Here is a 15559-nt window from a genome sequence, read left to right as displayed (position 1 = left end):
GTGCCTCCTATACAATGGGATTATTTAAGTTATAATATATCTACATTTTAAATAATCAAGAGCATTATCTAGGTCTTCTAAGTTTATATATATTGAGTTGTGGTATATACTGAGATTAATTTTAAATAATCTCAAATGTAACGTATCTTAATATTATACCTACATATACATCTTAATATTTAAAAATCACGTCTTACACATGTTTTAAATATAATACAGAATTTAAATAACGAGTATAAAATAATAAGTCGCTTGATTTTTCGCCACGGATGCATCGCGAATAAGGAACGCCGTAAATCGACGTTAACCGGGACACGACTCGCTGCCCGCAATTCTGAATTCTCGGACGTCGCCGTTCCGTCCGGTAAATTTCCAACGCCCGGTCGCACCCCCGCCCGTTCCGGACGACCGGGAGGAGGAACGCGCCGAGCGCGAAATCGGGCCATCATAGCGGTAACTTATCGACGTGGCCCGCGCTCGGCGCCGCGGGGATGACTTGCAGCAATTCTCGATATCGGCCGTATCGGCGACACGTTAACATTCGCGCCGGCCGACGTTTGTGCAAAATTTAAAGATTGAATTAGATCTCGCCGATCGAGAAATCGGCGCACATGGAGAAGCGAGACATACGGCGAGAAGAGAGGAAGACGGAGGAGAGCTAGGGATTATTCAGACCAAGGATTTAAATCGAAAGTCGAGGAATCTATAATCTTTCACGAGAACGGAGAGGTTCGTACACACCACCGGGCGGACCTCTCGGGGAAGGAGGGGAGAGAAAAGAGAGAGATAATGATGTAACGTAATGAATTATATTATATATCGCGCTCGTGAAACGATTTGTCACGATTGCCCTTCGGCCGTGATACGCACGTAGGTGGGTACATACGTGCGCTATCATTCCGCCTGCACCGTTGCCGGGAGGAGGAAAAGTTGCACGTGGTCATCGAGGCGGTTTCTTCCCTCGACACACGGATCACTGGGGTTAATCGACCCCTCGTCGGGGACCGGTTGACGGACGCCTCTCGAGGAAGGCGCGAGCGAGATCCCGGTGGCCCCCCTCGCTGTAAAACACAATCGGAACATGGTACACCGTGCCCGGACGGAAGGTCGTGACGTTCGATAAGACGTCGTTTGAATTCGCACCGTCACCAGGTCACATTTGCAAAAAAAAAAGGTATGTACATTGAGTACGTCAACACTGACTTCAGAACGTTTTTTTTTTCTTTGTTTGCCATCAGATGTAACTTCAGCTTGTTTCTATATTTCTAGAATACTGGCTACCGGAGCCTTTCCTCGGACAAGATGAGCAACCAGCTGCAAACCAATTTGATTGCCGCCGCGATCGGAGCGACTATCGGCGTCATCAGTGCGGCCAGTATCTTTATTTATCAGAAGGTCTTGGAGAAGCAGCAGCATGCCGGGAAGAACGCTCATCTGGATGAAGTCGATCGTCGCCTCACCGAACTGCAAACGGAATTAGAAAGACTGAGGTACAGCGAATGCTTCCTCTTTGCTCAAGATGTATAGGACGCTCGTAAAGTTGGCGAAATTGCAATTTATTCTGTCATCATGACTGATTAGACGCTAATTTATTTATACATTACAAGTCCTTTTCGCCGTTGTCCAACCGTTAACATCAATAGTTTGAGAAGAAGGCATGTACGAATTTATATTTGTATCTTTTTTTATCAAGGTGATTGTTAGAGCAAATCGGCAAAATTCGAATGAATATTTTCCAGGAATACTTTATATCTTTGTCTAATTTGAGTAATGATAAATAATCTCTATTTTTAGAGTACAACAAAATCAACAGAGAAAGAAGAAGAAGCTTAATCCTAAACGCGAGAACGATACTACGTACGCTACAACAGACAATGATACCGACGTGGATTTCTCGACGGCTGGCGACGAAGAATTTTTCGACTGTTCGGACAGCGATAATGGTATAAGTGACATCGAGAACAGGTCAGTATAACATCTAGGCGTTCATGCGTGTCGCGGTTGCAAGTTCGATTTAACGTTTCGCACAGCATTATTGCACGTTAAATTGACCGCACTTTAAATCGAAGATTTTCCTATTTGCGCGCACAAGTTTAATATTCACGGGAATTCTTTTCAAAAGAATTATATGTGCATGAAATTTTACTTTGTGTCTCTATCATACTTATCCGGAATTATAACTCGAAACATAAACGGGAAAGATTATACGCTTAGTGATGCAGGACAACTGAAGCCACCTACCCTGGATTAAACTTCGCCGCTCTCGATGCGCATCACCAACGGGGTGGACACGAAGAGGATGATTATCTTGAACTACGAAATCTCGTAGACACGTATCCAGATAGTGTAGACGTAGTATGGAGATATGCCAGAAGTTGTTACAAATATTCAATTTGCACCACTGACGCAAATGTAAGAAAAGCCGTTATTTGTGCAGGTATATAACCGAAATTATGTGTAACTGATGGTATCGCTGGTCGCGCGTTTAACAGAGTGACTCAATTGCGACGAATTGTCGTTTCAGGAATTGACGCCTGCGAAAAGCTTCTCGACGTACCAAACGCAGATCTGCACAAATGGTGCGGCGTACTCGTTGGCGTAAACGGTGATTTTTTGCCGGTAGCTGAGAAGATAAAGAACGGTTACCGTTTCAAAGAGCACGTAATGAAAGCCTTGGAGATGCGTCCGAATGATGCTGACCTGCATCATCTACTCGGCAGATTCAAATATGAGGTGGCCAACTTAAGTTGGATAGAGAGAAAGGTACATGTTTCACCGTAGGGGAGACAATAGACGAAAATCAGGCCAAAAGTTGCAATTAAAACCGACCGCTGCTTTAAATTAATAAATAATAAGATTATATTTCAATTTCAAGTAAATTATTTTAATGGAATTTTAATTTCAATCTTAGTCACAAAATATATAATATGGAAATGTTTTTACTTGAGAGAAAGTAAATTTTTAATCTAAAGAACCTGCAGTTCAAAGAAATCACATAATGAAGCAGACTCGCAGTATTATAATTAATTTTATTTTTGCTTGTGCAGATTGCTGCGACTTTATTTTCGGAGCCGCCAAGTGCCTCGTACGAAGATGCGATTGATAGCTTCCAGAAGGCGGAGGAGTTTTCGGTCGAAGTAAATCTGGAGAACTGGCTGTTCCTAAGCAAATGTTACATAGCACTGAGCAACTATAAACCGGCCTGTCAGTGGCTGGAGAAAATTTGCGATTTATCAGTTACAAGCCAAGAGGGTGAAAGAATACAGAACGATGCGCGTCAACTTCTTGCCAAGTACTCGGGATGTCAATAGCGGAAACGTTAAATTTTATAGATCTGAGAATGTATCCATTCCATATATTACAAATATATTAATCGCGCGATGAACGTAAAAGGATTCGCAGGTGAATGTGAGGGGAAAGAAAAGCGTATACAAGTTATTCTAATTATTGGGCGGGAGGTACACAATTTTAACCCTGGACAAACTTTTATATGAAACTGTATAAAGTGATCGCTATTTGTCTTCAGAATAAAAAAGATACGAAGCGGCGTGGGATGTTTTAGGAAATAATTTTGTGATAAAATACATTTTAGAATCGCCATTTTACTGTATAAATATTTGGGCCTAGCGTGGTTTATTCTGTCAGTTATATAGACTTACAAATTTATTATGTTGGTTTTATCTTTCTATTGTCTGTTTCCTAATAAATGATACAACATGATAAGCACAGCGTTGAGCGTAGTTATTTTATAGTTAAAAACTTTCATCAATGAGAGATATATCACATCTCTCTCCCTCCAGTGCATGGGAAGCTTCTCTCCACCCTTTCCATCTTCCCCTTCTTTTCTCTCTCTGTCTTCTCCCTCTTTTCCCTACATATAATTTTAAATATAATATTTTATTTCGCAGGTATATATAGTGAAACAACCGACACATATGTATCAAAAATTATATATATGTTTAATATACCTAACTCATGTGAATAAACATCTTTTTGACGACACAATATTTAGCGATGTGGAAAATAAATATATTAAAATTAGACACTAAAAAACTAAAATGGAATAAAAATATATCAATCGTATAAGATCGTGTAAGTTAATTATCAGTTACAGGACTCTCCAATCTCTCCATTGAGATCGTACAGCCCCTACGCTCAACAGATCAATAATGGTCCGACACAGCATCCTCCAGCTCGGTGGCAAAGGCCGGATAGAGAGCGAGGGTGAAAGGGGTAGCAGAGAGAAACCCCTCTAATAGAACCCGGAGGAAGCCAGTGAAGACACGGCGTTTCATGAGGAAACAGTCAAGATCCAATGTCCGTGAAGGGTGCTTCAATTGCACGGTGCACATGTGAAAGTGAGTTTCACAGAGACATCGTTTTCGTCTATAATTTCTATTTTTTAGCGCAAAAATGTAAAATTAAATCTTTCAATCTTTTTACATCCTGTATATCGGATGCTAAGTATTATTTTTCGGAGTTTTTTGCAAAATTATTATTATATAACAATCGGCCTCGGGAAGCGAACGTTTTGACTGATCACCGATTTTGATCCCCTTGCACGTGATGAATCTACGTTGAAAATAAATTGATCCGCGTCCGAGGGCGTCCTTGAGTTTCGTCCAATGCTTTGTAAATAATAATTTTTTTTTTATCGCGTTAATGTGTTTTACGTCCCACATTATATTATCTTTACAAAACATATGTGTTCCAACATTGTTCAGAAAATGTCGGATGTATAAATTTATGAAGCTTTAAAAATAAATGTGAAAATATTTCAAAATCGATGACTAATCAACCGTGTCCTCTCCTCTTGCGAGCACAAACGCAAATTGCGACTTAAAATCACGATTATTAATTACTTTTTGCGCTCATACTGGTATATTCTGTATCATTTTCAGGATATCCATCCCTAGACTGTAATGCGCGGATTTTTACGTGGTACATTGTACTGTGCTCTGTGGTATGGTAGTATAGTAGCAGGCTTTTTATTTATCGCCTGCCCGCTCTTGCCATTGCTGTTGTTCAGTCCACCGAGATTTCGAAAATGCGGAGAGCTCTTATTCTCGTGCTGGGAACTTTATCCTACTGTAAGTACTGCAAATCTGGATAATTATACAGATTGTTCGCGGTTGAATTAACGACAAATAAAAGCTTTAAAAACGCACCGAATTACTTTAAAATTTACTTCATGAAAATCTACTTTTTATGTATTTAATTAAAGGTCTCTTGAATGTTTGTCAAAAAGATACGTCTTTCCTCTTATATTACACTTTACATTATTATTTCTATCTACTCTCCACTTTTTAATACAGTAGATAACAATTTTTTTTTAGAATTTTAACATCGATGTTCGAAAACTTCCAAGGAAAGATTTTCTAAAAAGTTGTTTGTGTTTTGTCATTATATTGTAAGTGTAACAGGATTATAAATGTTTCAGGCTCTATTGAGGGCGTTCGGTGTAAAGATCTATGTGTCTGGCGATCATATATCTCCTAATGAATCGGCCGTGCTTGTGATGAACCACAGAACGAGAGTGGACTGGAACTTCCTATGGGCGGCGATGTACCAAGCATGCCTGCCCAGTGTCGGGTGTCATAAGTTGAAGTTTATTTTAAAGGATCCTATACGGCACATTCCTGGCCCAGGTAACGTTCCAAACGCGATATACGAATTATTACGTTGATTATTTACGAAGGTGTATTGCGTATATGTGCTCCCACACGTCTGTAACACATGCGTCTGTAACAGGATGGATAATGCAATTGAATGGTTTCCTTTACATAACGCGACGTTGGGAAGAGGATCGGGGCCGATTGTCGCGTACGCTCGATTACCTGATCGCGTTAGATAGCCGCACGCAGCTGCTGATATTCCCCGAAGGCACTGATTTAACGGAGACCAGTAGGGAAAGGTCGGACAAGTACGCCTTGCAGCATAATCTGCCTCGTTATACCTACACCCTCCATCCGAAAACGACCGGTTTCGCCTACTTGGTCCAGCATCTGCAGCGCGCGAATTACCTCGACGCCGTGTACGATCTGACGATAGCGTATCCGGACTACATACCGCAGTCCGAGGTCGATCTGATCAGAGGTAAGTTCCCGAGGGAGGTGCACTTCCACATAAGACGGATATCGTCCGCGGATATACCGGCGCACGATGACTCGACCCTGAGGAGGTGGCTGGAGGACAGGTGGTCCGACAAGGAGGCGATCCTGAAGGGATTCTACGAGCGGAAGGCGTTCTCCAGCCAGATCTGGCCGATGACGAAGACGCTGCCGTTACGAGCCGCATTCGGGTTCTGGAGCATATTAACAGGTGAATAAAAACCTTTGCCCGTCAACCGCGGGAAACGATAACGAAAGGTAAATTTTATTTTTAGGGATGACGGTGCTTCTACTCATCGTTTCTCCGATCTTCCAGCTGTGGACCCTGATTCACGCGTTGTTTTTCATCGGTCTCTCGATTCTCAACACGTGCTTCAATCAGATTGAGATCGGGTGGTATTGGCGCTGGAAAAAACTATTCCTTCTGAGCTAAATGTTAGTTAATCGAGAATATATTTTTGTGTGTGTGTTTTGAACGTCACTAAGGAATCGCGTAGCTCTTTGTCTCTGTGATAATACGGTATATAAGATGGTATAATGCTAGGAGAAGAGCAGATGTAATTTCAAGACTCTTGTGCAATATCGCAATTTAAATGTAATCGTGTCCAGCGATGGATATCCTTCTCTTGAAAGTTTCCAAACTGTTCGATCATATAAAGATATTGCTTCTACATATTATTCCGTGCTATTTGAAATCGGAAATTCTTGAAAGTCTTGAAAAATTGTAAGTCAAGAACTCTTTAAATGTCTGAGACACTTGTTCTTAGAAATGTGTAAAATTTAAAAAAAACAATTATCTACATTATAGATGTCTAAAATTGCTTTTCTTAAATATAAATCGGAAAGTAGATTGAAACAGTAACGCGTACACATGAAAGAGAAGATATATTTTAAGAATACTCGAGACTTTTCAGATTTTTGATACATTCGAGATTTTCGAAATGTTCAAGACTTTCAGACATCTTTTGGCTTCGAATGATATTCGAAATGACTCGACAGTTTCGTATCTAACGGGATTTAATGTATTTGGAGTCCATCGCTAGTTGCAATATAATTGCACGTTTTAATCCTTTTACGTTTATAATGTCTCATTGTCGCAGCGTTTTAAAAACATGGTAACGTATAAGAGATAAGAGTATATAGTTCTCTGATAATCGTAGCCCATTGTTCCGTGCTAAATTATAGAGAACACCGGTATGCGAGCGACACTTCTGTTATCGATTTTGATTTACAGAAATCAAAGTTGTAATTGAATCACTATTGAAATTATATATCTCGGCACTCAATTTTTCCAGCAAATGTAATCAGCCGTATTTATCAACCTCTCTTTTTAAGTGAGGATCGGATTTCTAATCACACAAACACACACGCGTACAAAACATTGGTGATTTGTGTTGACAGAAATGTTAAAGTAAAAATGCATTTTTAACAGGAATATATTTCATGGAAATGTCTATATTTGTAAAACATATAAAAAATTTTCGTAGACTTACTGAAGAAATAATAACGCTTTGAAAGAAATACTAATTTTTACTCCAATAAATTTTTAATAAAAATTGATACAAATAAATTGAATATTAAGATACACACACACAAACAACATATACACAAGATGGTCCATTTATTTTTACTACTTAAAATATCTCCGTTACTTTTAAGAGTAGAATAAAACGTTTAAGAAATTATTCGAAAAGATATATTATGTGTGTGATTGATAGGATATTTTTAATTTATAATTTTCTATATTTCGATGTCATATTTTTACATAAGATATATATATATATTTTTTTTTTTAAATTGTAACCAATGATTCCTAATGAATTCGGGGATCTAAATTGATGACTTTCAAATGGATGCGGAAAATTTGTGTTTAATTACATTCACTACCATCTTCAGAGATAAAAAAATATTATACTAAAGGTCTAATTATTGTGGAATATCTCACGTTACATCAAGTATTGTAATCTATGATTAAATGTTTTTAAAGGAGTACTTACGTATGTAACTCGTATAGTTGATAGTATGTTAGAAAATATTTATTTTTTTCGAGTAGTCTCGATAAAATGTAGATTAATTAAAAGTGAATTCACGTGCCAAAGTGATATAAGCAGTCAAAATAGTTTTATAAGAGTTCATTCACGCGCAGTGAGTGTAGCTGTAGAAAATTCATATATGTATATGTAATTAAAAAAAAATTATTAAAGGGATACTTTCTTCATAATTGTAATGTACCTGGAATGTCGTATATTCGATATAAAAGAAAAATTAATCATTTGTCTTTTATATAGCTCTAACAAACAATGTAATTAAAATGATAAATTGGTTGTAATAATCTCTCTGTCTTGCAAATGATGTCCAGTAAATGTCTTATAAATTGGTAAATTAAGCGAGTTCTTAGTGAAATGTGTTAAAATTTTTCTGTGCAAATAGATGTTAATTAGATTATCGTATAATGATGTGAAGTGCGTATAATGTCTAAAATTGTTACGTATATTACTAATATCGTAACACAAATATTTTATGTAACAGCATATTCTGTGTCGTATACAGTGTTTAAGACTGTAATGTTATATGTGGTGTATTAAGTTGTATATGTATTCAAGCGGTATAAATCTGTATATCCTACTTTGATCGTTGTGCAATAAACAAAACGCAGTAATAGAACGCTTCAAACTGAAAATAAATGAATACCCGCGAATAAAAAATCTATATTCTATTGCAAAACGATCGTATTTAGAATGTACATATTTATGCTACTGTTTGTGCCATTTGATTGAAAAATAATAGATTTAAAATAAATGTATAGAGATAATCTTAAATTAACTGCGATTTTATTAATTGCAAACATATATATAAATTTCTCGATGTTTCAGTAAAATGTTCTCAGTCAGTAGGAGAGGCAAGTTTTTCGCATCTTGCACTGCTAACAAAATTCGATTAACTCACTCAAAATTCTAAAGCAAAGAATTTTACATCCAGTTCTTATTAATTACTTGATAATTGAACTTAATTTTCTAATCAAACAGTTTCACGGGAAAGCTCAATCCCGTGACATCTCTGGCATCATTTTTTGTAAAATGGGTTAAGTGGACTTGGTATAGGACTCATTTTCAGCACGCTGGTCAACGGTTTTTTATTTGCGTCAAATGGAATACCTGGACTTTTACGAACTTGTTGAAGATACTCGGATGTATGTTGCGCTGTATTCCGAGAGAGCCCGAATATTACCTTTTTCTTTTCCATCGAAAAATTATTTAAATTGGTTTGCTTCTTTATCTGACATGATAGTTCCTGTAACAAGACAATGAGCGATCATATAATTTATAACGCATTACGATAGCAGTATTAATTATAACATTAAATTTGTATTTACATTTTTTAATGGCACGTCTCGGTGCTTGCTTTTCGATATTTTTTTCTTGGCTACAAGATTAATTACTGTGACTTGATTTTTTTTGCTGGAAATTGGCGAAATAGAAGTATATTGATCTATATTGTCAGATGTTTGTACGTCACAAGTTATCGCTTTTTTCATTTCACGTTTTATATTTTTATCTGTCGTAGATTTGTTACCTTTTTTATTTAATTTAATTTTTGTAGTTTTAATCTTTTTGGAAGTTTCTTTTCGCAGCTTCTTCTTGCTCTCAATAATTTCAGATCTAGGGCTAGGTATATCACACGTTGAATTACTTCTTTTCCGTTTTTTTAATGGTACTGTATTTGCATCTGTATCTTTCAAATCGGTCTTCGTGGCTGCAGTTGTATCGGTTAGTTCGCTTTCCGAGTCAATTGCATTAGACTCTAGATCTGAAGCATCTCCATTCTTTGGATTAACAGAAATTTGATCACAAACCGCTGTTCCATTTTCTCTTTTTCGTTTTTTATTCTTCTTGTCGGAAAGCAATTTTTTCTCAAACCGAATGAGACGCAACGCGGCCTTTTTCGAATCCGTCTCTTTTCTCGGAGGTTTTGGTTTTCTGACTCTCTTTATCCCGAGCGGCATCCTTCCCTGCGACAATTCTGTATATCTGAAAATATAAATTTTATTTTTCAAGACGAAAGTATAATAGATCAAGTGTAACTTGTAATTCGATAGATTAATAAAACGCATACTCGTCAAGAAGTCTCAAGAGCTGTCTGCGCGACTTTGCCGTTGACGACGGATGAAATTTATACGTCGAGAGCAACTCGGCAATCTTCGCGGCATTAAAAGGTATCTGCGGTAGTTCAACATCCACTCTACCCGCTCTTGGATCTAAAGGCTTCTTGATTTCAGTCTCGGAAGACCGTTTGCCTTCGTTGTCAGAATTTTCCTCTGTGTCAGATATCTCGATCTTCTGCATATCGTCTATACGCGCGCAGGGAAAGCCAGCCTGTTTAAAACACATATAAGTTTATAAATTAACAAATATACGTTATGTTGCATACTGAAATATATTTTTGTGTTTTATTGTTAGATATATACTTACGTCTTTCCAAGCTTTGAATTTCTCCATGTAGTCTAAACCAATATCCGATTGGAATATCAAGCGTCTAAAAATGTGTTTCATGACATGTCCCATCTGTCTTTCGTCACTTGTGGTTATTAGATATTCAGCAAACGGTTTAACAAGTTCGTGGACTACATCCTCTGGTATATTTCCATTGCTAACCTACGTGGCAAATAATATAAATGACAACTTCTTATTAAAAATTAGACAAAGTGATTTAGCTCCGAATGTTTCGTCATTCTTTTTTACTTTGGCAAGTTCCTCCAGATATATCTCCGTCACGTGCAGATTGAATCCTAGGCCAGTTTTCGCATGTAAAAAGAGTCGCGTGAACATCCGTGAAATCTCCGTAACCCATTCCACGTCCCACGATTGGTTCTTACAGACTATAAACGTCTGACGAAGGATCCTCCTGACCAACTGCGAGAAAACCGAAGTAAGATTATATCGCTTTTGAGTGTTCAAGTATTCCCTGCATGTTACGTTACAAGATTTATCTGAAATGACGAAAGTACCATGGAGAACTTGTCCAGTCTATACTGATCTATGCCGAACCATTCGGTGGCGAGCGTCCGTAGAGCGCAACCAGTATAAAGTACAATGGTGTCCCTTGAATACAAGCAGTGTACAAGTTTGCTGAGCGAATCCGCCAGCTCTTCCTGGATCAACATCTTGTCCGACATCCACATGCAGTAAAACAGGCCTTTCCATAAGCTCATGAAATCCACTTTCGTGAACACTGTGAACAGACACTAAGTGTTTATGTTCAGATACATTTACGTTAATCACGTGTTAATTATTTACGTAAGCGTCGCGACAAGTTGACTTACCGAACGAACTCTGCGATCGTACCGTTAACCATTTATTCAACCTCTTCAGCACCTTGTCCCGAACCTTTTTGTCATTGTTAGCCAACAATCGCGCGATCTTAATTTCCTGCGCGACGACCAGAGCTTTTTTGTTTTTGTCCTGGGTATCCTTGGCTCGCGTCTCGCTACCGATATTCGGTGTCTTCGTTTCATCTTTTCGCGGTGATGCATGGCCACCACGCCGTCCGCGTTTTTTCCTCACTGCCATTCTTTATACCAATTTTTACACAAATTCTCTTGATCAATCAGATAATACGATATACGCAGCGATATACATGTCTCAATTGCGCAGTGAGAGTTCTTTTTTTAAGTGAGAAAATGAAATGGTGCAGGCGCACTGTACGTACACGTGCGACAAGTTCAACAGGATAGAATTAACATAACCTAAGCGATACAACACGAGGAGTCGGAGGAGTACGAGTACGAGGACCCCACGCGGTTTTGTTACACTTTCTGCACTTGGAACGGGCGCGCAAAATCGAACGCGCGAGCGTTACTTCTGTAGTAACTTACGATATATCACTCGTTTACGCGTAGTGAATTATCGTAGGTTACTACAAAATCCCGTTTACGCGAAGGAATTATCGTAAGTTAAGGCCATTGCACGTAACGAAGTTTTAGTCATAATCGTAGGGCCGTAAGAAAATAGACCACGCACACTCGATTATTCTTCGAGCTCAAAGAGAATTCCCTCTCAGGTTTCTCTCCGACATAGGAGAGAGAAAAGGAAAAGAGGCGAAAAGTACCAAATGTTCAGTTACAAATTGAAGTTTTGTTTTCTTTATTGCTAAATCACACTGTACCTTCTGCACTTAAATTTAATTTGACGCGATAAAAATAAAAAAGAAATAAGTTAACTTAAAATTTCTACAATGAGCAAAGTGTTTCCAATTATTCTCATTTCATAATAAAGTTATTAAAGGGAAGGGAAAACTTAATTCAACGTGCGCTCTAATCTTCTTCGATAATCGTCTCCTCATTATCCTCTTTATCCAATGTTTCAGTCTTCTTCTTCGGAGTGGATTTAATTATAACTTCGTAACAGCGCGTTTCTGCCGTCACCAAACACCTTCGTCTGCAAATGGACATGAAATATAAAATACACAGTCGGCAAAATGGAATATAAAAAAATAATTAATATATTCCGATGCTTGCTCGTTACTGTGATCATCCCGCGGTTTTCTCACTGGGTTCCAGCTAGTTACAGGCTTCTCGTTCGTCAGCATCAAGCCACGGATACTGTACGACAATGCAATTTTGCTCAAATTGCGATCCTGCCGTAATACGAAATATATTAATAATAACAATAATAATAATAATAATAATTTTTTACGTAGACAAAAGTAACGTTTTAATCTGACTTACACGCCATTCAGAATTTAGAACATCAGCCAGGCTCAATATATCAGACGCTATCGCGGCTTCCTCTATGGTTCTTATGGTATTCAGATAATTTTCCTGGAGGAATTGGACGAACACCACCGACTGCGATTGGAAAAACGCCGCTATTTCCTCGGGATCGTGTACGAACTTGCCGGAGTCGCCGTGCGGCTCTTCTACAATATAAATATAAATCGATTGATTCGGCGATTAATTCATAAAATGAATTCGGTAGATACAGGAAGGAAAATTCAATTACTTTTCGGAAACGTGACTCTTCCGATGCCGTGTAGCAGACCCAAGGTTTCCTCTCGTACCCCGCACTCGCCCTTCAGCCGTTGCTCGGGCACTAATAATTATAAGAACAATGTAGACTCGCGCTTACTGGTTCGATTATTATCGATGCATACCTCTGAGAGCGATGAAAATTAGATTTAGAACGGCGCTGCGCACGTCGCCGATGTTGTTGGACAGTATCTCGTCGATGTGTCGCTGAGAGACGTGCAGCATGTCGCCGGCGATGGAATTCAATGTGCCGGACACTCGTTTCAGCACGTTCTTCATTGCGGTGGGAGTGGCAGCGTACATACTGTACATCGAATAAATTACATTTAAAATTGAGAATCAATACTTATCGTTGGTCTGTCTCTGGAATTACGATCGACTCACTTGACGAGATCAATACCGAGCTTCTCCCTTGTGTCAGGTGAAAATAATGTGTGCAACAGTCTCGAATTTCCGGTCTCCGTGCAGACGAATATCACAGGTTCTCTTCCTATTTGGAAATATTTTCTAGAGAGATATGTGTAAAGAAAAATATCGCGATGATCTGGACAGGACCTAAACGATTGTAAAGCGGTAACGTTACTCACTCCAGGAGCGCGAAGAAGCCTTTGCAATCCTCGTGATAGACATTCGGGATGTCCTTAACGAGGAGCAATTGTTTGGAACAGCCGCTCAATACTGAGTGATAACGCGTCGCACGTATCAGGTGATCCTCGAATCTGTCTCCTTGCCGCATTATGCGTTCTAAAAATAATTAGAAATTAAGAATCAAATATATATTAGGAAATAACAGAAATTTGGAAACGGTGATTGTTACTATTCTCATCTTCGGCCTGATCGACCGGCGTGATCCATTCTATGACATCGAAACCGTTTTCCTCGGCGAGCAATTTCATAGCTGCAGTCTTGCCGCAGCCGGAAGGGCCGGAAAGGATCAGCATGGAAGGCTGTCCCTTTAACGCCTTGCACTGAAGCCAATTGCGGATCTCGTTCTGTTTCTGCTTGCTGATTGCCAGTTCGGAGGGCCTCTGCGGCTCGCATGCCTGAAGCAGCTTCGACAAGCTGGTTTCACTCTTTCTTTTCTTGAAATTACTTTGCGCGAATGATCCGTCGAAAAGAGTCTTGTCTAAATCCGTGTCATCGGTACGCTTCAGCGGAGGCTTGTTTACAGGCTCGCAGTCAAATGATGGAACGCACCAAGTGTTGCTTCTCTGCGAGGAAAGAGTTCGCGAGCCACTCGAGTGAGAACGGTCAGAAAGAAAATGCTTTGTATTTTAAACACGACGTGAAACAAATGTAACTAATTGTAAAACAAAATATAACGTTTAGGTTAGGGCAGGATTACTCAAATTTCACTCACGTAGCGTGATATAATAATAAATCGTCTGAATATTTTTGATGCTACGACACTTACCTTTAACTCAACCATGGTTCTTTATATGAATTAATTATAATCACATCTTTTTATGCTCTAACGAGTTTGAAAGATCGCCTCGCGTCCCATTCTTGCTTCAGCGTTTGAAGACTGAGTATATCACTGTAGGCTGTAGGGGTGTAGGTAGCAAAATAAATAGAAATAGTAGCTTTACAGTTTCTTTTTTTTTTTCAAATACGAACAATTAGAGAAGTTATAAATTAAAACGTTTAATTTTCTGTTATTGAAATCTCATCAAAGTTTTTTTAAAGGTTTTTGCGTATAGTACCTTCTCCTTGGAATATAAGGGGAATATTCGACCAAATTCCGATTAACTTAACCGGCGACAAGCGAAATCATTTACAACAAAATTTTTATATTTTTATATTTCATATTAGGAACATTTATTTCGATGTCATTTTAATATTTTAAATATTACTTCAGTTGCAATGGCCGTGTTCAGCAGACCAACCCAGGTAGCAATTAATGTCTAAAAGACATCTTTAAGATTTCTGGCATCTTAAAAACATCTTTATGACTGGGAAGCCGCTCAGTAGCAGTTGAACGTGCGTGGCTGCCCTTACTTTTAGAACCAACCGCGCAACGCAGATTGTTGATAAGACGAACAGTTGTGTCTGCTGAACGCGGCTAATGCTCCAATTCGTTTTCACCAGTCATTCAATATTCTAACGGTACGTATCTTAAATATAAATTTACACGTAAAAAAGAATACGTCCTCATTACGCAAGTGCGAAAATATTATAGCAATTATACATTTCATCAACTTCAGTAACGGTAAATGTATCAACTACTACCACAAATAAATTAAATATGGAACTAACACGTTACAGAAGTAAGACAAACTTGCTTCGTGAATAAAGAAAGGACAGAAAAACGATATACAATGTATATATATATATATGAAATGTGTTGATATTATAAGAGAGACGGCAATGGCAATACAGTTGTTCGTCTTCGAGGAGACAGGATGTGGTCTTCAAAATTCAGTTT

General features: G+C 38.5%; 4 protein-coding genes and 1 long non-coding RNA gene across 6 annotated transcripts; 2 read left to right on the top strand and 3 right to left on the bottom strand.

Annotated features, from left to right (window-relative positions):
• The first annotated feature begins 446 nt into the window (after nt 1-446).
• On the top strand, nt 447-3728 carry LOC143893855 (regulator of microtubule dynamics protein 1). Its single transcript, XM_077399628.1, has 6 exons — nt 447-1173; nt 1268-1490; nt 1795-1965; nt 2223-2437; nt 2525-2763; nt 3048-3728. Exons 2-6 carry the CDS (start codon nt 1303-1305, stop codon nt 3309-3311), a joined length of 1077 nt encoding a protein of 358 aa, XP_077255754.1. The 5' UTR covers nt 447-1173; nt 1268-1302; the 3' UTR covers nt 3312-3728.
• LOC143893861 (uncharacterized) lies at nt 3570-4063 on the bottom strand. The gene is made up of 2 exons (XR_013255940.1): nt 3969-4063; nt 3570-3871 (listed from the first exon to the last, which is right to left on the bottom strand). It is a non-coding gene; the product is annotated as an uncharacterized LOC143893861 (long non-coding RNA).
• A 144-nt stretch (nt 4064-4207) lies between these two features.
• Nucleotides 4208-8929, top strand: LOC143893853 (lysocardiolipin acyltransferase 1). Its single transcript, XM_077399627.1, has 5 exons — nt 4208-4358; nt 4902-5090; nt 5441-5648; nt 5752-6321; nt 6386-8929. Exons 2-5 carry the CDS (start codon nt 4923-4925, stop codon nt 6541-6543), a joined length of 1104 nt encoding a protein of 367 aa, XP_077255753.1. The 5' UTR covers nt 4208-4358; nt 4902-4922; the 3' UTR covers nt 6544-8929.
• Nucleotides 8634-11895, bottom strand: Nnp-1 (Ribosomal RNA processing protein 1 homolog Nnp-1). 2 transcript variants are annotated; one of them, XM_077399604.1, is made up of 7 exons: nt 11431-11894; nt 11116-11339; nt 10850-11020; nt 10580-10762; nt 10224-10483; nt 9484-10138; nt 8634-9401 (listed from the first exon to the last, which is right to left on the bottom strand). In XM_077399604.1, exons 1-7 carry the CDS (start codon nt 11675-11677, stop codon nt 9174-9176), a joined length of 1968 nt encoding a protein of 655 aa, XP_077255730.1. In that variant the 5' UTR covers nt 11678-11894; the 3' UTR covers nt 8634-9173. The 2 variants fall into 2 exon arrangements, with proteins under 2 accessions (XP_077255730.1, XP_077255731.1); XM_077399605.1 differs by lacking the exon at nt 8634-9401 and having other exon boundaries at nt 9508-9568; nt 9684-10138; nt 11431-11895.
• Nucleotides 11896-12226: 331 nt separating this feature from the next.
• On the bottom strand, nt 12227-14684 carry Rad17 (Rad17 checkpoint clamp loader component). The gene is made up of 9 exons (XM_077399611.1): nt 14549-14684; nt 13952-14345; nt 13722-13878; nt 13519-13641; nt 13260-13438; nt 13109-13198; nt 12835-13025; nt 12625-12743; nt 12227-12544 (listed from the first exon to the last, which is right to left on the bottom strand). Exons 1-9 carry the CDS (start codon nt 14561-14563, stop codon nt 12421-12423), a joined length of 1392 nt encoding a protein of 463 aa, XP_077255737.1. The 5' UTR covers nt 14564-14684; the 3' UTR covers nt 12227-12420.
• Nucleotides 14685-15559: the final 875 nt, after the last annotated feature.

This window comes from Temnothorax americanus, unplaced genomic scaffold (assembly GCF_048541705.1).
Source record: "Temnothorax americanus isolate GAGA-0224 unplaced genomic scaffold, ASM4854170v1 Scaffold13, whole genome shotgun sequence".
In the NCBI taxonomy this organism is placed as follows: Eukaryota; Metazoa; Arthropoda; class Insecta; order Hymenoptera; family Formicidae; genus Temnothorax; species Temnothorax americanus.
The sequence above is the reverse complement of the archived record's forward strand: the minus strand, read 5'-3'. Positions and strand labels throughout refer to the sequence as shown.